At 57.6% G+C, this 22,825-nt stretch overlaps 1 protein-coding gene across 1 annotated transcript in view; it reads right to left on the bottom strand.

The window, feature by feature from the left end:
• COL13A1 (collagen type XIII alpha 1 chain) overlaps positions 1-5,146 on the bottom strand; it is an 80,927-nt gene extending 75,781 nt beyond the window's left edge. Inside the window, exons 1-2 of the mRNA XM_089314110.1 lie at positions 5,124-5,146; positions 2,682-2,717 (exon numbers count right to left, since the gene is read on the bottom strand). Coding sequence (XP_089170236.1) covers positions 2,682-2,696 — 15 coding nt within the window. The 5' untranslated portion in view covers positions 2,697-2,717; positions 5,124-5,146. The remainder of the gene's footprint in view (positions 1-2,681; positions 2,718-5,123) is intronic.
• Between the last annotated feature and the right edge of the window lie 17,679 nt (positions 5,147-22,825).

Below are 22,825 nucleotides of genomic sequence, written 5' to 3'. Positions count from 1 at the left end.
GCGGGTGCAAGGGGGAGGGAGAGAAAAAGGAGAAGAATGAGAGCGAGGCACCCCCACAGGAACCTGTGCCGATGGCACAGGGACCAAACAGAAGAGATCCTCATGAAACAAGAAACACAGCAGGACACAGACGCTGGCACACCACCGGTCCCGTCAGCGTGCAGGCGGCTGTGGCTGCTCCTCGTGACAGAGAGAAAAACAGAAGGGATGTGTGTGTGTGTGTGAGAGAGAGGGGGCGAGAGGGAGAGAGCCTACCTAGGGCAGGAAGTGTGTCTGAGAAGCCAGGGCCCACCGGCCGAGTCCACCTGGGTGGAGGGCAGGGCTGGGGAGACTCTGGGGCTGTGATGCGATGGGGGCTGAGGCTTGGACAGCGGGGCACCAAGGACAAAGCTCTGCCAAGCCAGACAAACCCAGAGCTGTTGAAGCTGGTCCCGAGGTGGAGGGAGAAGCTGGGGGCCGTGAATGGACAGAAGGCAGGATGGGTCAGCCATGCAGAGGCCGCTGGGTAGTCCCCCAGGACCCCCTCCTAACCACAGCAAACTGCTAGACCAACAGCCCCAATCCACTCTGCTCCAGGCAGGCCAGTGGCGCCCCCTCTGGTGAAGCAGGGAAATGACCCAGGCATCTCACACCTAGGGGCTCAGGCCAGGGTCCCTACTGGGCAGCCAAATGGGCCCACTGCCACATGTAAAATAGCAGCAGCAGGAGAGCCCAAAGTGGCTGGAAGATAGCCTTGCCTGAAAGGAAGTGGGCCACCCTCTGTGGGCCACCGGGCACTTCCTGGGGCTCCAGCGGGCAGGCAGGAGGGGCAGGCACCCTGCAGGCCCCCCTGTGGCCCAGCGGCTGCCCTTGGAGCTTCCTGGTGCTAACTGATCAGCAGCAAGGATTCTGTCCCCCAGTCGGCTTGGGTACAAAACCCAACTCTAGCCCCTACATCGTAAGCTGAGCCGTAATCTATCCACAAAACAGGGCTGTGTTGGGGACCACGCCGGGCTCGAACCTGCACACAGTCCCTGCGAGGATGGCTGTATGATGGTCCCTGCTCTGTACAGGCCCCAGCCACTGCTCCGGTGGACTCGGGCCCTGGAGCTGGACAACGGAAGCAGTGAGAGGGTCGGGCAGCAACTGCACATGCTCTGGTCCGGGAAGGAGTGAGAGGGCGTCCTGTGGGGTGGCTCAGAGCCGCCAGCCTCCATTCTTCGGCAGACAGGCTCTGGGTGGCCCTGGGGAGCTCAGAGGTCTGTAACATGGAGCCTTTGGCCTAAGGGCTGAGGGGTCACAGGGCTCTGGGGCTTTATCCTAAGATCAGTCCCCGCTTAGAGCTGTGATGTCCACAGGCACGGGCTGGGCCAAGTGCTGTCTGGGTTAAAATACCCGCTCAGCCACTTCCTGGCTGTGCGACCTTGGGAGAGATATTTCTCTTCTGAGCCTCACTTTTCTCATCTGGAAAATAGGTGGGCGCCGCGCCTCCCTCTGCTGCGTGAGGATCTTAGCACAAAGCCCAGCATGCGGTTAGCATTTGCAAGTGTTAGCTCTCACTGGTGCCTCTTCTCAACCTCTCAGCACACCAGGCCGGCAAATTCACACCAGGCTGCCTGAGGGGAAGACATGGGGCGGTCAGGGGCCTGGGGAGCCTGGGGGAGGTAGGAACTGATGGCTGCTGGGATGATGCAGGACAGATGGACAGTGCAGGCCTGGCCATGCCTGACCAGAATGGGTAGCAGTGGGGCCAGCTGTGGCCATCACTGCCCTAGGCTGCCCCATTCTAGCCATTGGGAGACTGGGAGACTGTCATCCCAAAGCCCCCAGAAAACTCCAGGTGCCTCTGAAGCTTCCAGAAGTCACTCTCCAAACAGCCCCCTCCCCGCCCCGGTCTCTATCTTTCAGTGGGCGGGAGGAGATGGCTCAGCTCCCCTAGGGAAGGCTTGGAGGCCCAATGGGGTCCCAAAGCCAGCAGCACCATCTTCTAGTGCATCTCTGTCCACCCAAGATGCCCACTCCAGTGAGGGAGGCTGGGCCGCCTGCCTTGGGGTGCAGTGGCAGTCATTTTGATGTGGGGACCCAGGCCCCAGCCCATCACCATCTTTGCTGATGGCAAAGAGCTTTGTTCATGCAACGTTGCGGGATTTTTCCTTTGCTGTGGCACTGCTAGAGAGTGCAGCAGTCCCTACTCAACTGGGGGCTGGGGTGGGGGAGGGTGTGGCCCAAGACGTGCCGTGGATACCTGCACTGCAGCTGTGACCAAACCCTACCTGTGCTAGGTTCTTCCCACACAGACGTACCTAGGATGAAGTTCAACTGATACATTAGGCCCAGAGAGACATTAATGACAGGACTAATGATACAATAGCACAATTATAATAATGCACTGTAAGGAACGCTATGGGAATGTCCACTCTCTCCCTGTACAGGTAATGTCTGGGTCAGGGTTGTCCACAGGTCAATGAAACCATAGACTCAGGGACTACTGGGAAGCTGTCAGGCAAGCTCAAAAGGATTGGGCTAAAACTGCTTCCCCGTCCCACCAACCCTGAAGCAGCCTGGGGCTTGGGGAAGGGAGTGGGCCAGCCCTGCCTCTGTTCATGGCTGTGGCAGGCAGCACCTGGCCGTGGTGTGCAGGATGGGCCAGCGTGGAGAAGCAAGCAGTGGCCACACGAGCAGGTACAAACAGGCCAACTCACCACACGTCCAGGCATCCCAAGGGCACCTTTTTCCCCCTGATAAAGGAGGCAGAAGCAGTGAGAAGTGGCCAGAGCAAGGCCAGAGGGTCTTGGGAGCTGGCCGTGCACCCGAGTTTGGGCACAGCCAGCCTGCTCTGCAAGGGGCAGCTGGGGCAACTTCCGGGTAATATGCAAATGTCCTATGGATGGATTTCCCCTGTGGCCATCACGGACTGTCCAGCAAATGGCCATCCCTATGGCTACTGGCACTCAGGCCTGGGGTGTGCACAGAGCACAAGGTAGGAGCCTGAGCCTCAGTTTCCCTGAGTGTTTCCAAGGCCCTGTCCCCCTCTCTCCATAGACACCTTTTCCAGCCATGGCCGGGCTGTGCCTCACCCCCACCACACCTAACTTCAAGGCACAGAGCAAGATGAGTGGCAGCTCCCATGTGGCAGACAAGCAGATGGATCACTTCCTAGGTCTGTCCCTGCTGGAGCTGGAGAGCAGCGCCCTCCCCACTCCTCCCTCCTCACAACCGCCTCCAGCCGGCCAGGGAGGACCTCGCGCCGTGTGGACTCGGCTACATCACTGGCTTCAGAGGCCTGCAAGCAAGCTTTGTTTTGTAGCCAGGGTTACATCTTCTCACGCTGGACATCTGCTTATTAAGTTTTGTTCCTCCCTCTTTTGGTAGAAAACATTTTTTTGCAATCACTCGCATGCAGACATCATAAAATCTGGGGTGGGGCCTGGGAGAGGTGGAGGGAATGGGATGGGGTTTATGTGGTCCCTTAGGCAGAGAACTGGGCTCTGCGGTGAGAAACATGGGGGAGCTCCTGGGGACACTGCACCTGCCAGCCCCACAGAGGCACAAGGGAAACCTGTCTGAGGGGACCCTAGGAGATGATGCCTTGGAGGGGCTTATGCCCAAGGCCTGGCATGTGGTGAGCGTGTCCTCTGCCAGCGCTGGGCCCCGAACGGTCACAGCACATGGATTACATCAGCGTGCCTGAATGTCACACCTTTCCTATCCCACAACCAGCAGCTGGCGTCCACAAAGCTGTTCAGGGGTCACTCCCAGGACTCTTCAGCATCAACAGGACAGTAACCCAGGGACCCAAGCTGGCTTCTGCCTGCTGTGAGCCCCAGGCCATGCATGGAGTCGGCTGTGACATCCCCACGGTCCATCCACTCTTGGGCTTGTGAATGATATTTCAGGATGTGTGTTTCTGTTTCTTTTTCATTTCTTTGGAAAAGCTAATGTTCTTTGCAGTCCTGGCCATAAAAGTGCTTGGGTTAGGGACAGGCACGGCATGGCCAATGACTGGAAAATATGCACAGGGCCCCTGCTCTGTGATTGCCCCCGGAATGCCTTTTAAAGGTGGGTGTTGTAAGAAAACACACACAGGCTGCCCACGGCCGCCTCGGTCATCTGACTGCTCCCCTCCTTGGATTTCATGGGACCTGGTTGCCCCAGACTCCTCCTTGCTGGGCAGGTGCCCATTTTCAAGGCTGGGCCTTCTCCCACATGCATTTCATTAAGACAGACAGAGACGGCCCAACTTCTAGAAGCTGTTGGAGCCGTCAAAGGGCTACAGAATAATTCACGTCTCAAAGGGTATGACTGGGTAAGAGGAATGCACTGAAAGTTCTGGAATCTGAGGGAAGTAGCAAGGCAGCAGGTGCCAGCCCTGGGCCCCACTCCATGCCCACCTCTGCCCTCTGACTGGCTCCAGCATCAAGCACCCACACAACCCTCATCCGGGACTTAGCTCCTCTCTGCCCCTGGTAAACTCCACGGAGCAACTGCCCATGAAGCCTTTGCACGTGGTTCTCAATATCGAGCATGACTTCAAGACACAGGAGGGCGGGTGCCAGCAGGTTTACAACCAAAGTGTTGTCAGTCTCATCTGAGTCTCAGTTTTCTCATCCACAGAATGGGTATAACACCTGTTATACTGAGTTGTTGAGCAAATCAAATGTATAAGGAATGATTTGCCTGGTGCCAGGCACCTATTAAAGTTTTATTTTTATATTTCTTCTACTTTTGTCCTAAAGTCCGCCCAAGATACCTTCTCTGGAATTCGGAAATGGTCAAGGGAGAAAACAAAGGCTTTGAGTCCGCTCTTTTGCCGAGGCCATGGGAGAAGGTGGTCTTCAGTGAGCCAGGGGGTTGCCAGCCCCGCTGAACCCCTCCCCACCTTTGCTGCCAGCACCGCAAGGGTCTGCGTGCTGTGAGCCATGTGCCTGGGCCCTGCACCTGCAGCTGCAGGCTGGAGTTGCCCCAGGTCTCAGAGGGGGAGGAGCTGAGAGTGGGCTGCACTCTGAGCTACAGATTAGAGACGCTTGGAGGGATGGTCTCATAGGTACCCACCCCCACCCACCCCAGTCAGTCTTTCAGGCTGGGAAAGAACACACAAGAGAGAGAGAGATGTAAAGGTGAGAAAAAAAACACAAATTACTTACCGGGAGTCCAGGCCTGCCAGCGGGACCCTAGAAGAAAGGGTGACAGAGCGATGTTTATGTAGGTCAGGGTTGTTACCGCACCCACCTGCTCAGCACTGCCCCGGCCAGCTGGGTGGCCCTGGCAAGTGACCTGTGCTAGGAGAGCCTCTGGTAGTTTATGAATAAAGGTGGGGGGCGGGGGGTCTTGACCACTAAGCTTCCTTCCAGTTCTAGCGTCAAAGAAAGCCAGTTAGCATGGCTCTCCTCCCTGCCAGGCCCACGGACCAGACGAGAAGGACGCCTCTTATGCCTCAAACCTCACCCAGGGCTGTGATCTCGCCAGTGTGCCCTCTGAGTCCTGCCTCGCCCAGTGCAAGATTCTGGCCCACTCGAGTGTGCTGGGCTGGGGGTGGGAAAGGGCTGGGGGTGGGGAAAGTCAGGGTCTTCCCCGTCCACTACCCAGGGGAAGCCAGGTGCAGGGCTTCTCACACACCGGGATGTTCCTGCCCCCATCTGAGAGCACCGGTTTCCCCTGACCACAGTTGTCTTTCTCAAATCCTTTATTTGTAACCTAGGGCTCCTGCTGAGCCTGGTTCTGGGCACTGACAGAACGCTCCATGAAATGGGTCTGAAACTGGATTGGAAAGAGGACACAACTCAACAGAATCTGCTACTAAGTCTAATAATTCTTACCATCACAATATTACAGGGGGTGCTCAGGGCCCAAGCCAAGCCCAAGACGGCTCTGGTACAAGGGGCTGGTGGGGCAAGGGCCCTAACAGCTGCCTCCTGGGACATAATGGGGCCCCTTGCAAAATGGGAGGAGATCCCCAGGGAGAGCCTTAGGGCCTGGGGTCTAGGGCAGTGGGGCCATCCTGGTGAGTGGGACAGTGCCGTCTATGTCAGGGTCACAGGCGCTGGGGCCCATTTGTGCCCAATTCTTGGCTCTGCCACCTCTTATGTGGCTGTCTGAGCAACTGGTCGTGGTGGGGGGGGGGGAGGGGTCGCTCTGTGCCTCATTTTCCCTAGTTTGACATGAAGGACAATTGTGACTCATCCCCTAGCATTAGTCTAGCAAGTGCTAGAGCAGCACCAGGATTACTAAAGAGCCGAGGACGGTAGCAGAGATTCAGGAAGGTGGCCTCAGCGTCTCACACGGCTCCTCACCTGCCAGGCACACTGTTCTTGGAGAACAAAAGCAGGACAGGGAATGGGCTGCAGACTGTCTGCCAGGAGACCAGGCCGTCCCCTGCAGGGCTGCTGAAGCAAACTCACCGGCTCACTCTGCCCTGTAGCATGAGCTTCCCAGGCAGGCTCCCCGAGGGCCTGGAGGAGTGCTGAGCTCAGGGCTGAGTCCACGCTCGCGCATGGATGCCCGTGGGAGCGCAGTCGCCTGCCTGCCCAGCCCCAGCACCACCCCCACCTCCCCAGGACAGCCCAGGGGCCGGGCAGCCCTCCTGGAGGCACAGCCTCTGTGCTGTGAGCCCTGGTCCTCTTGCTCGCACCTCTCAGCCCAGCTACCTACATCAGGGAAGGGGCCCAGCTACAGGCTGGGGACTGCCTCCCCCCTGCGGGAGGGGAAGGGGCCAGGGGTGGAGTTTCAGGCCCACACAGCTGCTCGCAGGAACAGAGGGGCCATTTGCTCACTGCTCCCAGCACCTTGAACCACTCTGACAAGGAGGTGCTTCGGGGCCCAGTAACCACCCACGTGTCAGCTGCTTGCCTCCCTTGCCGCAGCCTGCCTCTTGCAAGAGCTCTGCTTCCCTCCTGCTCTGCCCACCAGAAAGCTGAGAGCCAAGTCTGCAGCTCTCGTGCAGGGGACATCACGGCTGTGCTCAGCACCTCCCACCCCTGCTCTCCGTGCCCCAGACCCTCCCCCCTTTCCTTAGCGACATGCTTCTTGCAATGAGATGGGCTAGAAACAGGCAAAATCATAAACTGATAACAATTCAGAATAATAGTTTCCTCCTTAAAAAGGTCTTATAAGAACCTTTTGGGGTCATCTAGGGAAGCCCAAGGTGAACTGATACATACATATACATAATACATACAAATACATACATCCCTCCCGACATCACCTGAGGCAGATGCTGTCACTCTCCGTGGTACAGTTTAGGGAACTCAGGTACGGGCAGGTTAAGTCACTTGCCGAGGTCAGCCAGCTAGAAGTCGCTGTGCCAAGCTCGGGAAGCAGGCAATCTGGCCCCAGGGCCTGTGCTCACTGTCACTCCACTATTGGGCCATGTTGAAACCTAACAGGGCCTGGCACCAAGTACGCACCAGCCAGTGTCTCAGCAAGGAGATCCAGCCGGGCCTGGCATCTGACATCGAATATTTCCTTGTATTCCTCTGCAGAAAGAGACATCCCTTCTCCCCTGGGTGGCCTGGTTTGGCCTCCCAGCTCCCAGTATTAAGAAATTCTCCTTTAAATGTAAGCCAGGGAAGGCCCATAGATGTCAGCTTGAGCACTGCTAGCTCTGGTGGATTGAGAGTGACTAATGGATTATGCGGAAAAACTTCCTAATTGATTAGCAATGTCTGCCATGGGCACCAGGAGCAGGGCAGTGCCGGCCACAAATCTGCTTCCACTTAAATGGTTCCTGCTGTAGCTTCAGTGCCTCCCCCAGGGTTTGTTGTCCAGGTGCTGGCCGGCCTTGTGCCAACAGGAACCTGTGTCTGAGCTGGAGGGCAGAGCCAGCCCCCAGATACACGCAGAGGGCAGTGGACGGGACTCTGGCTGGCCCTGACCATGGCCACTGGTATTCTTCTCTGCAGGAAGCAGAGAGGACGGGGCTGAGGAGGTGATTCCCACCTTGGCCAGCTTCCTGTTCCCTCCTTCTCCTGCCTTGGGTTTCAGCCAGCACCGGGCCAAACTCCAGAGCTCTTGGCTTTGGCCTCTGAACGAGGGGACCCCAGCTGGCCTCTCCCATCCCCATGGCTCAGTTGGTGGCCAGGTGGATGAAACTGTGGGACTCAGTCCCTGTCCCCACCTTCCCCTTCCCTGCAGCCTGCTCAGGTGAGTGGCAAGTGAGTGGCAGCGCCTCTCTGGCTGGGGACAGCCCAGGGGACAGCCCGGCAGAGCTCTCAGAAGGATCCTTGAGTCGGGCAAAGACCCAGAGCCACCACTGCTGTGGTGAGCCCTGGGGACTGCATGGAGGGGGCCCCAGGGTTGGGTGGGGGACAAGCAGCCCCTCTCCGTTCCCAGCAGGTGGCTGTCAAAGTTCGTGTGGCAGTGTACTCTGGAAGACGGATGGCAGGAACTGAGCTGACATCCCCAGCTCACCACAATCCATCTCTCCGACAGGATTCTCCCTGCTCGGTCGGGAGGCCCTGCGGGATCCTCGGCTGCGTGCAGGGGCCTGGCCAGGCACACACGGGTCTGGTTCAAAGCTGGACAGGAGCAGAGAGCTATGGGCGTGGCTTCTCTGAAGAAGGGACCATGCCTGTGATTCCAGGGACCTTGGGAAAGATCTGATGCGGGCTGGGTCCTTTCAGCTCCAGCCCCCAGGGCCCCTAGGGCTTCCATGGGGATATCAAATGCTGGCCGCAAGGGCGTGTGCTCCCCTCCTGGATGCCTTACTTAGGGGAGGCGGCTCCTTGAGCTCCTCTCAGGTTCTTTGGAAGCCACCCTGTGCTGGGAGCAAGGCCAGGGAAGAACGGCGACCTGCAGCCTGGGATCTCCATGCCGTCCCCCAGTCTAACTGGCTGACGCCGCTCTGCCAATTGACAGGCACCTCCACCAGCACCTGCGCGAGTGACTTGGCTGGGATGGAGCCACCATGTCGGGGTGCAGACAACTGCCCCGGAGCTGCCCCCTGACCTATTTTCCTGACAGGAAGGAGGACTTTCAAGAAGTGGAGCCAAGGACAGGTGAACGCATACCTGTCCTGTCTCATACCTGGTTCCAGATGCTTCTTGGCGTGGGGGGCAGTTGCTAGGATAGCAAGGGGACAAGTCAGCCCTTCTGACTGTAACCTGGGGCCTGCTTTGCCCTGGGAGTGCTGAGTGGGTGGGATGCTCACAGCAGCCCCCTTCCCTGTGTGACTATCTGGAGGGACCCCCGCCCGAGCAGCCTGCGCTGTCAGCACCCGACCCGTTACCCGCAGACGACACAGGCCTTCCAGATGCATGAGACCGGGCTGCGTCCTGAGTACTTACAGGAGGTCCTGAAAGAGAGAGGAGGGAGAGAGAGAGAGAGAGAGAATTCCGGAGTCAGTGTCACTGTGAGGGGAGTGGCGAAGAGAGCAGCAGCGTCCAAGAATTCTTCAGTGCAGGGGTTTGCATCTGGTCCTCGAAGTTTGTATTTTCCTGGCCCACTTTCACCAGCATAATCTCTTCCCCCTTTATTTCATCTCCATATTTTCAGGATTAGATGAGAAATCCAGAGCCTGCCGGAGACCCAGCCGTGGTCCCCAGACCTCAGCTTCTCATCGCACAAAACCTGTGCAAACCTGTGCTCCAGGCTGCTGTGCACACGTGGGCACGGGCACGAGCAAGGTCCAGAGATGAGGATGGTTCGCTGCCTCCCAGCCCCCACCAGCTTCTGACAGGACACAGTGGCTGGGAGAGCGGCTGAGGGAGGCCGATGTCTATCGGGCTGCCCTGGTTTCTGCTGGGCCATGAATCAGGCCCTCTATCCCCCTGGGTCTGCTGCCCACGCCTGCTGGTCACCACGCCCGCCCTCCCACCTCCCCTAGGCCTCAGTAGCAGCGCTATCTCCTTACTGACAAGAGACAGAGAATTGCAAATTCAAGTGTTCTGAAGAAGAGGGAGACAGGGAGGGAGGACGGATAAGCTCACGGAGAGAGGGAACCAGAAGTCCTCGCTGGGCCCCACGGCGCACCTGCCCAGGCCCTGGTGACCTGGCCACTGGACCTCAGCTGCTGCTTTTATGAGCAGCCAATAAAGACTCCTTGGGTCTCCCTCGCAGCTTGCATTCCCCAAGCCGCTGCCTTCACCCCTCCTTCACCTGCCTGCTTCTCCATCCTGGTCCCCACCCGGGAGGCAACAGCCTGACTCACGCTGGCCACTGTCAAGTCAGCATGTGAAGGGGAACACAATGTTTTGAATTCAAGACAAGCAAACAAACAAAAGTAGAGAGCTGCAGTGGCTGGGAGAGCACGCCCCAGGCGGGCCGACACTCAGGGTTCCAGACCTCGGAGTAGGAGCACAGAAGGGGAGGGAGGCATCTGGGCCCGATTAAGCTGAGGGGCAGGGGAATGTCACCAAGATTCTGAAAATATCCCCCGAGTTCAGCCTGCCAGAGGGGCCGAGCCGGCCAGCTGTGGGGAGAAGCCTCAGCACGAGAAGCAGGCTGGTGACCACAGCAGCCTGTGGGTGGGGCTGTCACACGGAGGGCAGAGGGCCTGAGTCAGGCCAGACTCTGGGGCGACCCAGAGGACACAGGCTGCAGCTCGGGCAGCCTCAGCTGCACAGGTATCACCAGGTGTTGTGGGGGAGCTGCTATGGAACTCAGCCCTCAGCCGTTGCCAGGAATGCAGATGGCTGGGTCCCCTGGAGTGAGAGAGACTCTCGTGACGATGCCAAGGGTTTTTCCATCACTGCCACCACCACCACCACCACCATCACCACCACCACCATCGCCAGTGCACACACTTCTGTGGTCATCACTAGGTGCCTGACGTGATGCTAAGTGTTTGCCATTGCACAGGAGGTAGCATCACCCCAGCTTACAGAGGAGAGTGAGTGACTCCTCCAAGGCCATGCAGCCAGGTGCTGGTACCCCAAGGCCATGCAGCCAGGTGCTGGTACCCCAAAGCCATGCAGCCAGACACTGGTACCCCAAGGCCATGCAGCCAGACACTGGTACCCCAAGGCCATGCAGCCAGGCACTGGTACCCCAAGGCCATGCAGCCAGGCTCTGTTACCCCAAAGCCATGCAGCCAGGCACTGGTACCCCAAGGCCGTGCAGCCAGGCGCTGGTACCCCAAGGCCATGCAGCCAGGCGCTGGTACCCCAAGGCCAGCCATGCAGCCAGGTGCTGGTACCCCAAGGCCATGCAGCCAGGCGCTGGTACCCCAAGGCCATGCAGCCAGGCGCTGGCACCCCTAGGCCATGCAGCCAGGCGCTGGTACCCCAAGGCCAGCCATGCAGCCAGGTGCTGGTACCCCAAGGCCATGCAGCCAGGCACTGGTACCCCAAGGCCATGCAGCCAGGCGCTGGCACCCCTAGGCCATGCAGCCAGGCGCTGGTACCCCAAGGCCATGCAGCCAGGCGCTGGCACCCCTAGGCCATGCAGCCAGGCGCTGGTACCCCAAGGCCATGCAGCCAGGCACTGGTACCCCTAGGCCATGCAGCCAGGCGCTGGTACCCCAAGGCCATGCAGCCAGGCTCTGGCAGAGCTCCTGGCCCCTTCTGCGCAGCACCTCTCTGTGCCTTTCACCCCTACCCCCACCCCCACCCCTGCAGATGCAAGTCCTTTCCAAACTTCTGCCTGGGATGCCTGTTCTGCCCTGCTCCTCTGTCTACACCCTCCGCCATCACCCTCCCTTACAGCTCCTTTGTCGATGCAAGGGAAATTGGCTTGGCCTGGCCCTTCCTAGCTGCCACAGTCCCATACTCTCAGGGACTTCAGAAATGGGAATACGCCCTGGCTTGTCAGGAGAAACAGGGGGACTTACAAAATGACACTTCCTCCACCATGATCTCTACCCCTGCCCCTTGTCAGTGCCCATCCTCATGGGGGCCCTGCCACACTTTTAGGCCCCTTGGGAAATGCAGCCTCTGTCCCACCCATGCCGGCCATTAGCAGACAAACATGTCTGCAGCAGGAGGGCCTTGGCTTCACCCAGTGCTGGGTGCGGCGGGACCCCGTGGCTTTGTACAACCTGCGCTTCAATGTCACTGACGAAGCATGGGCCACTTTCAGTAACATGGTCACTGACTGACCCTTCACTGTGTGAAGGCACCAAAGGACACAGTCACCCCAAGGCATTGTCTGATCCCCATTGTACAGAGAGGCAGAGAGAGGCCCAGGGACGTCAGTGACCACCCAGGGTCACGGCACCAGTGGGACCTGAACCCAATCTCCTGCCTTCCTGCACAGGGTCTTCCTAACAAGCCACACTATTGTGTAGCTGGTCCTGCTGGGGTGTGACCCACATGGCCACATCAGGAGCAAACACACCCTCCTCACCCTCCCCCACCATGCACCTGCTGCCTGGCAGCAGGGAGAGTTGAGATGATGGTGCTGCAGTGTGGCCACCAGGAGAGGGGCTGGCTGCAGCAGCAGCAGCCACCGGTGTGGGGACATCCTGCCCGAGCCTTCCTGTTGCTCCTCCCCAGGGCCTGGCCCACCTCCTCTGAATAGACAGGGACAGGAAGGGACCCTGCGAAGGATCCCGGGGTAGCATTCTGGGTGGGCTCTTTCTTTGTACCATTATTTGGCTCAGTCACTCATTCAAAAACCATTGAAGCAACGCCCACGAAGTGTCAGTCACTGCGCTGGAAAGACAAACGAGGCAGGCCGTTGCCCTCGGAGGAAGGAAGAGCTCATTCTGTGAGCACCTGCCAGGCCCACTGCAACGCTCTGGGGACACGGAGACGAATAATTGATTTCCTCCTGCTGAGAAGCCCACAGTCTCCTACGTGAGAAAGCTGGAGAACTTCCAGAGAAGAGAACTGAAGCCGGAGTGAGGATCTGAGGGCGAGAGGAGAGGAATCTGCCACAGGAGGAGTCCTCCCTTCCTTCTCAGCGCGGGCTGAGCACTGCGCATACGGCGGGCACGATGCTAAGCATGGCAATCGCGGGGGGCCGGGCTGTCATTCCCACTTCAGATGTGCAGCCTGTGGCTTAAAGAGGAAGCAACCTGCCCCAGGGGATCTGCCTAATCCCAAGTAGCAAAGCTTGGTTTAAATTTATTTTCTTTTGAATTTTAGCTTTCAGGTTTTATTTCCATACGCTAGAGCCTGGATTTGAACCTGGGCTATCTGACATCAAAGCCTCTGCTCTCCAGGCTGGAGGCCGTGAAAGTCCTGTGGGGTGGTGGGCAGCCCTGTCCCCACGTGCTCAGCCCACCTCCCAGCCTCAGGACCCAGCACTGGTCCGGGGCAGGGGTGTAAAGAGCCACAGGTGCTCCCAACTCCACATCATTTGAGCTGGTTCTGACCCTGCTTGATGGCTGGTGGCTGGGTCCTGGCAGTTGGGGTCCCAGCCCCACCTCCTGCTGCTGGCTGCCCAGCTGCCTGGCTGCCTACAGCTGGCCACCTGTCACTTGGCTCTGCCAGGTGCCCGCCCCTGCACCCCGTCTCTGCCAGGACAGATGCTCTGCATCCCGGCTCCCCTTGGGCCTTGGGTGGCTAAAAGGACTGGCCACACTCTGCCTGCCAGAGCAGGGGTTTTCAACCGTGGGGGCGATTTCGCACCCCCTTCCCCCAGGGTACAGGGGTCGATGCCTGGAGGCACTTTTGATCATCATAACTATGAGGCTGCTACCGGTTTCCAGTGGAGACAAACCATGGCTGCCGTTCCCCATGCAGGGCGCAGAGCCCCTTCAGCAAAGACTTAGATCTGCCCTGAGGATCAGCGGCACGGGGGACGAGATGCCCTGCCCTAATGGGACACTACCCTGCAGCTCTTCCAGCTCACACCTGCTCACGCATGCAGCCGAAGCCCCGGCCTCTCCTGACCTGTGCTCTGCCAGCTTTTGGAATCCTGCTCTTCGATGGTTGGGCCTGCCCTCCCGCCCACCCAGGGTGTGAGTGTGTCCTCATTTCTTCCTGTGTGGAGCACGTGTTTCACTCAGGCTGCCCAGGGACCCAGTGAAGGAGCCACAGGGCTCCTTGTCCCCATGCTGCAGACGGAAAAGCCAAGATGCAGAGGATTTAAGGTTTGTGTTCAAGGTCACAGAGCTCCTGGAATCCAGGTCTGCCTGATGCCACAGCAGGAACACGCCTGACTCATGAAGCACACGTGGAGAAATAAGGGGACAAGCTCAGCTTCAACGAGGGGGAAGGAGGACAGGCAAGGACCCTCGTGATGGCTGGGTTGCGTGAGCTTTGAGACAGTCTTGTCCCATGAGACCGACATTGGACAACCAGCGAGCCCTCTCTCTTCCAGCCCCACAGCCAAAGCCTGACCCTAGGGGAGGGCGGGTTTCTGGGGCAGAACAGCTGGATTTGAAGCCTGGGGAGTGTGTCTGACAAACTGTGCTTGGTGACTGACCAAGCACTGCCTCCTATCATAGCTCACCACAACCCAACTCCCAATTTATGGATGAGAAAACTGAGGCTTGGAAAAGGGAACTCACTGCCTATGGCTGGTTAGCAAGGATCCTGAATCTTAGTCCAGGGTGCTTTTCCCAGAACAGCCCACCCCTGGTAGAGCTTGGGCAGGGGGAAGGAGGTTTTACGTCTCACACGTCTCTTCCTAATGTGGTGCCTTCACACTGGCCGTAGTGGGAGTATTCACACCCTAGAAACTGGCAGAAACTACAAAGCTCAGACCTGGATTATGAAGCTATCATTCAGCCACAAGACACCGCAGAACCTTTCCAACTCAGGTTGATGGAGGACACGCACTCCCACACTCCCAACTCCTGGACTCATGGCAGACATCGCTAATCAATCACAGCTACTTTTTTCCTCAATGAGCCAGACAAGGCTTCACAAGTCTTTCCAACACAACCACTATCCATCAGCAGGAACTGGCACATGAGAGGGAATCTATTACTCATCTTGGAACTAGAGCCATCTGGGGGTGGGACACAGGGGAAGGAAGAGGGGGAGGCATGAGGGCCCTTCTCTGACTTATCAGGCGGGGCTGAGCTAGGTTTGGTGGGGGTGGAGCCAGCAAAGTCGGAGCTAGACAGGCTGGGTGCCCCAGACACACCTCGCAGCCGATGAGGCCCCAGCAACTGCAAGGCTGGCATAGAGGCTGGGAGGTGTGAGCAGGGAGGGTGCACACCCAGCAAGATCCCCCAGCTCGGTTCACGTCCTGGGCCCAGGAGGCCCCCAGGTGGCCTCCATTGGTCCCAGAGCCACGGCTGTGCCGCTGCCACCCCTACAGCCACCTGCAGACTCCATGGAGGTGGCCGTCTCGTCAGGAGGGGCCCTTAATCTAGCTCCAGGGGCTCCTTGGCAAACCCCCCTGCAGTCTGGCGGTCTCCCCGCTTCCTGTTTGCCTCGTGCCTGGGGCCAGGGCCTGGGGCGAGGCTCAGACACAGAGTGTCTCCCAATCACTGCCCCAACAGCCATTCCCCCTTCCTCCATTTCAACAGATCCCTGATTTTGTCCAGCCTCTGCCCATTCTTCAGGGCACAATCACAGGCCTGGCAGGAGAGAGTGAGCGTCAAAGCCCAGGCAAAGAAGGCTCTGGGGAGGATGGGCTGGCACAGCCCAAGGAGGAAAGTGCACAGTGAGGACATGAGAGACAGGGGGTCTCACTGCCGTCATGCAGTTCTGACCACCCCAGATCCCCCGTAAGACCCCCAAGGCCTTTGGAAATGGCCGCAGGTGGGAAGGACCACGTCAGCACGGGGGACCCATCTGCAGGGCCCTGCCCAGGGCATGAGGGTCAATGCACAGCCCCCGGCAGTTTGGACCTCAACTCACCCCAGGACCCCCTTGTGTCCTCTGCAACCCCCTCCCCCCCAGCAGCAACCCTGGGAGAACACAGAGAAGGAATGGCAAAGACGGCTGGGGGCTGCTTTCTCAGCCTTCAGCGGAGGACAGAGGCTCGAGAGCAAAGCCGAGCACAGCTTTGGGAGGGTAGGAAGCTGTGCCCCTGCACACGGGACCTGCGTCCCCTGCACGCCTCTTGTCCGTGGTTCCAATCTCTGCAGCTCCAGTTACCTGCAAGCAATCAAGGTCTGACAATGCTAAGTGGAAAATTCCAGAAGTAAAGAATCCATCAGCTTCACATTAAGCACCACCGTGAGTCCTAGTTTTCTGTTCCGCCCGGCCGGTGCCTCTGCGCAGGGTATCCACGCTCTCTAGGCTGCCCGCCCATCACTCACCCACGCGCTGCCTTGGTTGCCTGCCCCAGTACTGGGTGCTTGCGCTCCCAGAACCTCCATTCCACTTAATAATGGCCCCAAAGTGTGAGAGGAGCGATGTGAGCAATTCACTCCAGTCTCTTGCTGGAACTGTTGTGTTTTATTATTGGTTATTATTGTTCACCTCTTACTGTGCCTAATTTATGGGTTAAGCTTTCTCATAAGTATGTGTGTATGGGGAAAAAAAAACCAATGTGTACAGGTTCAGTACCACCCAAGGGTTCAGGCACTCACTGGGATGTACCCCCGTGGGAGGTACCACAAACACCTGCTCGAGGCCAGCCATGAGGGTGCTGTGCCAGACGCTGCGGAAGTCAGATACTGCCCCTGCCCCAGGGGCTTCCTCTTCAGCTCAGGAGATGCCCCCACCCCACCGGGTCCCCTCGCCCCCTGCAATTGCTCCCTAGAGCAGGGCCCATCTGCTGGGCACCCCACCTGCTGCTCCCAGCAGGCCTCCCGGACCGAGCCCGGGCACCCCCAGACTACTCTGGACCCCACGCTGCTTGCTCTCAGTTCCAGTCCCTGACCCTGTCTTCTGTCCAGGCTACACCAGGGTTTGCTGGCCCTGGAGTGCTGATGACCCCTCTGGGGCCACCCGCGCTAGTCCCCACTCCTAAGCAGGCTTTTGCCTGGGGCGCAGTGTGGCTGGACTGGGCCCTTCCCGCGGACACCTGGTTTACCTCTGTTTGTTTGAACACAGAATCATGCTGGCAGGCAGGAGTGGGAGTCAGCGCTGCATTTTATGAGAGGGATTGAGTCTCAGAGAGGGAACGTATGGTCCTGAACCTTCGAGAGAATTCCCGGCAGTGTCTCCTCCTCCTCTGGCTTCACCCCCTGGGCAGCTGCCCTGCTGGGGACCTGGGCCAGTGGCCAGCAAGGGGTGAGGGGTCTTAACAAGACCCCCGATCGCTAGCCCCAGCCTTGGGCCCTGAGCCAGGGTCTGCTTCCTGCCATGAGGGTGTCACACTGTCCCCTCGGGAGGACAGGCCTCAGGCACCACACTCTGTCCCAGGGCTTCTTCCTGTCCCCGGATCCTGCCTCTGTACCCGCTGTTCCCAGGCAGGCGCTGTGCAGCAAGTTCAGACGTCAGCTGATGGCCTGCCAGGTCACTGCTGGAGCAGGGGGCGAGGGTCACACTCTGGGCAGGCCAGCACCAGACGGGTCACCCTCAGGGGCTCAGGAGAGACCGCAGCTTCGTGCCGTGTCTTTCCTGTCTTCAGAATCTACATGTGGGCTTGTCCCGCTGCTCGCTAACCTCCGACAGCCACCAAGGCCCTCCCATGCCACCCTGTTCACTCCTCACGGCCACCCCACAAGACCTCCGCCCGGGGTATAACGGATGGGGACACTGAGGCACAGAGACAGCAAGTTGGCAGCCCACGGCCACACAGCTGGAACCTGGGTCTGCCCCAGCCCCAGCCCCAGCCCCAGGGCGTGCACTGCAGGTTCAGCCCTGTTACTGCCCCATTTTGTAGATGGGGCTCTTGTGGCACAGAGGAGTTAAGTAAGCTGCCCAAGATCACACAAACCAGCGTTTGGGATCGGCTGCACTCCTCTCGCCCTGCGTTTATTGCTTCAGCTGTGAAAGCAGGCCAAGCATCAACAGGCCCTGGGCCGTGGGAGACCGGGAGCTGCTGGGGCTGGGGGGAATCTCCTTTCAAGTGCCTCTGAGGACCCCCGCGGACCCCTGTCCTCTCTGGAGCCCCCCAGGGGCTGAGTGCTGGCTCCATGCTGACACCGCCCATCTAAGGAGGGCCCGTGCCCAGCACGTGCACACACAGCCTCTAGGCTTTGTTCTTCTTCCCTCACTTTGAAGTGGTGGAGCTGGGTTCCTGTCCAGAACCATGCACGAGAGCATGGGCTTTGGATCCAAAGGGCCCCAGAGCCTGGCTGTGCTGCGCACTGGCTGTGTGCCTGCGGGTGAGCTGCTCAGCTCTCTGAATTCCAGCGCCCTCTGGAACAACAAGCTCTACTCTGATGGATTTGGAGTACACGAGAGAATTCGGCTGGGAGCAAGCACTCATTGAGCGACGGCTGACACCGTGGCTGTGACGTCAGGAGTCACCTGTGACGTCAGGAGTCACGACGGCCAACCCCAGCAGCAGAGGGTGCGTCCCTCTGTCTGAACCGGAAGGAAGCCTAGGACTCAGGGGGCTCTTCCGGGGCGCCAGGCAACCGTCCTAATGCTTTGCAGCTATTACCAAATTTAACCCTTGCAAACCTGGTAAGACGGCACCACTGTCACCCTCATTTTACACAGGGGTAAACTGAGGCACAGCTGGTGACGGGCAGGCTGCTGTTCTAACCACACGGCTGTAGAGCCTCTGGGATGAGCCCGACTTCCTGGACGCCAGGAAGAGCAGTCAGGGCTCAGATGAGCTGAGATATGGTTGGACAAACTGTACATTTCTGCTTCCCTGGGCCCCAGACCCTCCCGGGCTGGGGTCAGAACCTGCGTGAGATCTTGGAGGTAGGCCTCGCTGGGCAAGACTGCAGCCCAGTGCTGCAGACGTAGGCCGAAGGCTGGATTGTTCTCAGGCTCAACAGTTTCCTGGCACCGCCTCCAGCACCGGGCAGAGGGGCAGTGGGCCCGGGGAAGGGGGAGAGGGTCTGTGTCATGTCGCCCCTTGTCCATCAACGGGAAATCAATCATGGCCGGGTTCGCCCATAGATCCTGCTAGCTCGGATCCCTTGTTTCCTTTTCGATAAGGATCTGGAATCTCAGGTCTCTGAACTTGAACTTGTCACCCTTGACTAAATCTGTGAGAAGCAATAAGATCCTCCCACATGACCTGGCCATATCTTCCCGAGGGACGTGACTTCCTGTCCCCTCCCCCGTCACCTCCTCCCAGGTCCTTCCCAGGAAGTCAGCAATTATACAAGTCACACGCCCTTTTCTTCCACACCCAAAAGGCATGGAAAGATATGCAAAGGTTGTATTGGGCACACAGCAGCACTATGCCACCTCCTCCAGGCAGTTAACTTTGGTTTCCACAACCCCATGGTACCAAAATGTCCAACTGACTATCGTTCTTGTTTCTATGTGCAGATGTCAATTCTGTTTTCTTACTTCATCTTTTCTGTTAGACTGTAAGATCTATGATGGGCACAGTCACTAAATCTTCAGTTATTATTTCAAGGAGTTGAGGGAAAGTAGGTACTGCAAACTCCAGTTCCTACAAGGAGCCAGGTAGGTAGCAGAAATGAGTGGGACAGGTGTGGTGCAGTAGGGAGTGGTGGAGTCTGTGGCAAAGTGCTAAGGGCTTGCCTCTGTGCCTGAAGTGGACTTCCTGCCCCTCAGCTGTCACCGGTTACTGCTAAGTGGGGATTCAGACCCACCATTGCCAGAGCTTGAAAATATTTAAGAAAAGCCAAAAATCAGTTATTTTATGCAAAACCTTCTTGTTTCTAAATGTTAATACTCACTTAAGAACATCAAAAACCCTAAAAATCCCTCTCTAGGAAGTGGGTGTTTAGCCTAGCACTAGGGATGCCTGTGTCCCACACTGGAGGGCCTGGGTTCAATTCCTGGCTCTGCTCCTGACTCCAGCTTCTGGCTGATGCAGATCCTGGGAGGCAGCGGTGGTGACTCACGTCCCGGGATCCCTGCTGCCCATGTGGCAGACCTGAACTGAGGCCCCCGCCCAGCGCTGGACATTGCAGGCATTTGGGGAGGAAATCAGCATTTGGGAGCATGTTCTCTCTCTCTCTCTCTCTCTCTCTCTCTCTGTCTCTGTGTCTCTGTCTGTCTCTCTGTCCCTCTGCCTCTCAAATTAAAAAAAATCATTCTGCAAACCACACAAAGCCGTGAGGAAGCTGCACTTGGTGCTCACGCGGTGAATCCATGATGCACAGCCCCTGGGGCCTCCCAGGCCTGAAGTGTTCCAGGCCCACAGTGGTGCTCGGTAAATCCTCATTGAATACCTGAATGAGTCATCTGGGGAACAGAGTGGGAGGGGCATTTGCTATCCTCTGAACCAAAGACCTATGGAGGAGCAAGGCTGTCCTGTGTTTGGACACGGAACTTGTGTTTGGGAGTCAGCACTAACCAAGAGTGGAGCTGGCCGGTTAGGTCGCCTTCAAGTGCACCTGCCTCCCTTCTCCCACTGGGCAAGGGGCACGCAGAGCTGTGGCCAAGCTCCCCACGTGCCCCACGCCAGGATGTCAGGTGACTTGGGAGGTGGGGTTTCCCTCAGGCCTGGAGATAAAGCAGGATTATGTGGAGCAGCCACAGGGAATACGGAACAGTTAGGGAGGTACCCTGTGGTGCCTGGGTATCTAGTGTTTTTTTTTGTTTGCTGGTTTTTGTTTTTTTTTTTTTTTAAGAATCCTACTTCAAATTAAACAGAGTTAAAGATATATGCTGTGATTAGTAATTGATAAGTGGAAACACTTGGCTACAATATGGAAGATTTTAACTCTTTTTAAGATTTATCCATTCGGCCGGCGCCGAGGCTCACTAGGCTAATCCTCCGCCTTGTGGCGCTGGCACACCGGGTTCTAGTCCCGGTCTGGGTGCCGGATTCTGTCCCGGTTGCCCCTCTTCCAGGCCAGCTCTCTGCTGTGGCCCAAGAAGGCAGTGGAGGATGGCCCAAGTGCTTGGGCCCTGCACCCCATGGGAGACCAGGAGAAGCACCTGGCTCCTGCCTTCGGATCAGTGCGCTGGCTGCAGCGCGCCAGCCTCGGCGGCCATTGGAGGGTGAACCAACAGCAAAGGAAGACCTTTCTCTCTGTCTCTCTCTCTCACTATCCACTATGCCTGTCAAAAAAATATATATTTATCCATTCATTTGAAAGGCAGAGTTACAGAGAGGCAGAGGCAGAGAGAGAGAGAGGTCTTCCATCTGCTGGTTTACTCCCCAAATGGCCACAACAGCTGGAGCTGAACCAGGAACCAGGAGCTTCTTTGGGTCTCCCACACAGGTACAGGGGCCCAAGCACTTGAGCCATCTTCCACTGTTTTCCCAGGCCATAACAGAGAGCCAGATTGGAAGAGGAACAGCCAAGACTTGAACCAGCGTCCATATGGGATGCCAGCACTGCAGGCGGCAGCCCCACCCACTATGCCACCGTGCCGACCCCAATTTTAACTCCTAATACCATGACCAGGAAGGCATCATTTTTCATCTCTGTCCAATTAATCACCAAACTGTGGGATTATTTGCCCACAGGCCGTGGTTAATTGTAATTGTAGGCTTGTGGGCGTGAAGAGGGACACAGCCTCGGGGCCTCCTGCCATGGTACCCACCCGAGTAGCGCCTCTGAACCCCTGACCTCCCAGGTGGCCAGGATGACAGCGCCAACATGGGTGACATCTACCACATGCCAGCCACAGCTGAGCGCTTTCTGGTCACTCCTTCTTGTCCTCCACCTGTGAGTGTTCTGACTTACAGAAGAAATGCCAGGCTTTACAGGTTCAAGGTCAAACAGCTAACGAGGGACAGAGCTGGGGGCTCCTCTAGGCCCACAGACCGCCAAGTCCATCCTCCTCATGCCAAACACACGGGACAAAGCTGTACAGCATCCAGGATTCTCCCGGGAGGCCTGAGATAAAAACTCATTGTGTTGGAGCTCTGGGTTTAGGGCCAGACCACTCTGTAATAGCAAGTACCTCCGACATGCACCTTGGGCACGTAGCACCACGCCTTTACCCAGGCCTGCAGCAGACATAACTAATCTACTGCAGCGCTGTTTCTTGTACTGAGGCAGCTACAATCAACCCGGGAGAGCTGGTTCCGATGAGCAAATCTATTGGCCATCCTTGGTCAGTGCTGTAACACAGCTGTAGGGAAAGAGCACCCACAGCTGAGCAAGTGGGCGAGGAGAGAAACTGCTGCCTTTTCAACCAAAGGGGCCTGGTGCAATGAGGGGAGAAGGGGCAGAAGTTAGGCCCTGCCCACCCACCCACGGGACTGCGCAGGCTGGAGGCCGGGCTGCAGGGCCGCCTGTGTGGCCTCCTGTGTGCACTGGGTGACTAGGAGCCGGCAAGAGTGAGCACCCTTTGGATCTTACATTTGGTTTTGCCCTTTAAACATTTTTATTTGCTTGTTTCTCTTTTATTTATTGTTGAAACAGTTCTTAAAGGATGATTTGTGAAAGAAAAACCCTAATCCCCAGCCCCAGCTCATACACCTCCCTGCTCCGCAGCTCTGCCCCGTCCATATGCGCACCTCCGTGTGCACAGCGGGGACCGGAGTGCATGGAACATGGACGTGACAAGTGAGCACAGTCCCACACCTCCAGCCTTCCACCCTGGGGTTTCCAATGGCTGCACAGTTCCTTATCTGTTGGTTGCAGATTTCAAAGGTCCTCATTTTTATATTCAATGCTGCACTAAATATTTTTGTACGTTTAGCACTTTCCCTTTGGCAGATTCTTTTCTTAAAGTTATCTATTTATTTTCATTTTCTTTCAATGGCAGAGAGAGAGACAGATAGGCAGACAGACAGAGAAAGAGAGCTTTTCCACCCACTGGTTTACTTCCCGAATGCCTGCAACAGCCAGGGCTGGGCCAGCCTAAAGCCAGGAGCTGGAATTCAATCCCAGTCTCCCACAGGGTTGGCAAGGCCCCAAATGCTGGAGCCATCACTGCTGCCTCCCCGAGTGTGCATTAGCAAGAAGCTGCAATTGGGAGCGGAGTGGGGACTTGAACCCAGGCACTCCCATATGGGAAGTGAGCAGCCCAAGAGGTGTCTTAACTGCTGCACC

The sequence above is a fragment of the Oryctolagus cuniculus genome, chromosome 15 (genome assembly GCF_051225735.1).
Source record: "Oryctolagus cuniculus isolate XC-2025 breed Fujian yellow rabbit chromosome 15, ASM5122573v1, whole genome shotgun sequence".
Classification (NCBI taxonomy): Eukaryota; Metazoa; Chordata; class Mammalia; order Lagomorpha; family Leporidae; genus Oryctolagus; species Oryctolagus cuniculus.
The sequence above is the reverse complement of the archived record's forward strand: the minus strand, read 5'-3'. Positions and strand labels throughout refer to the sequence as shown.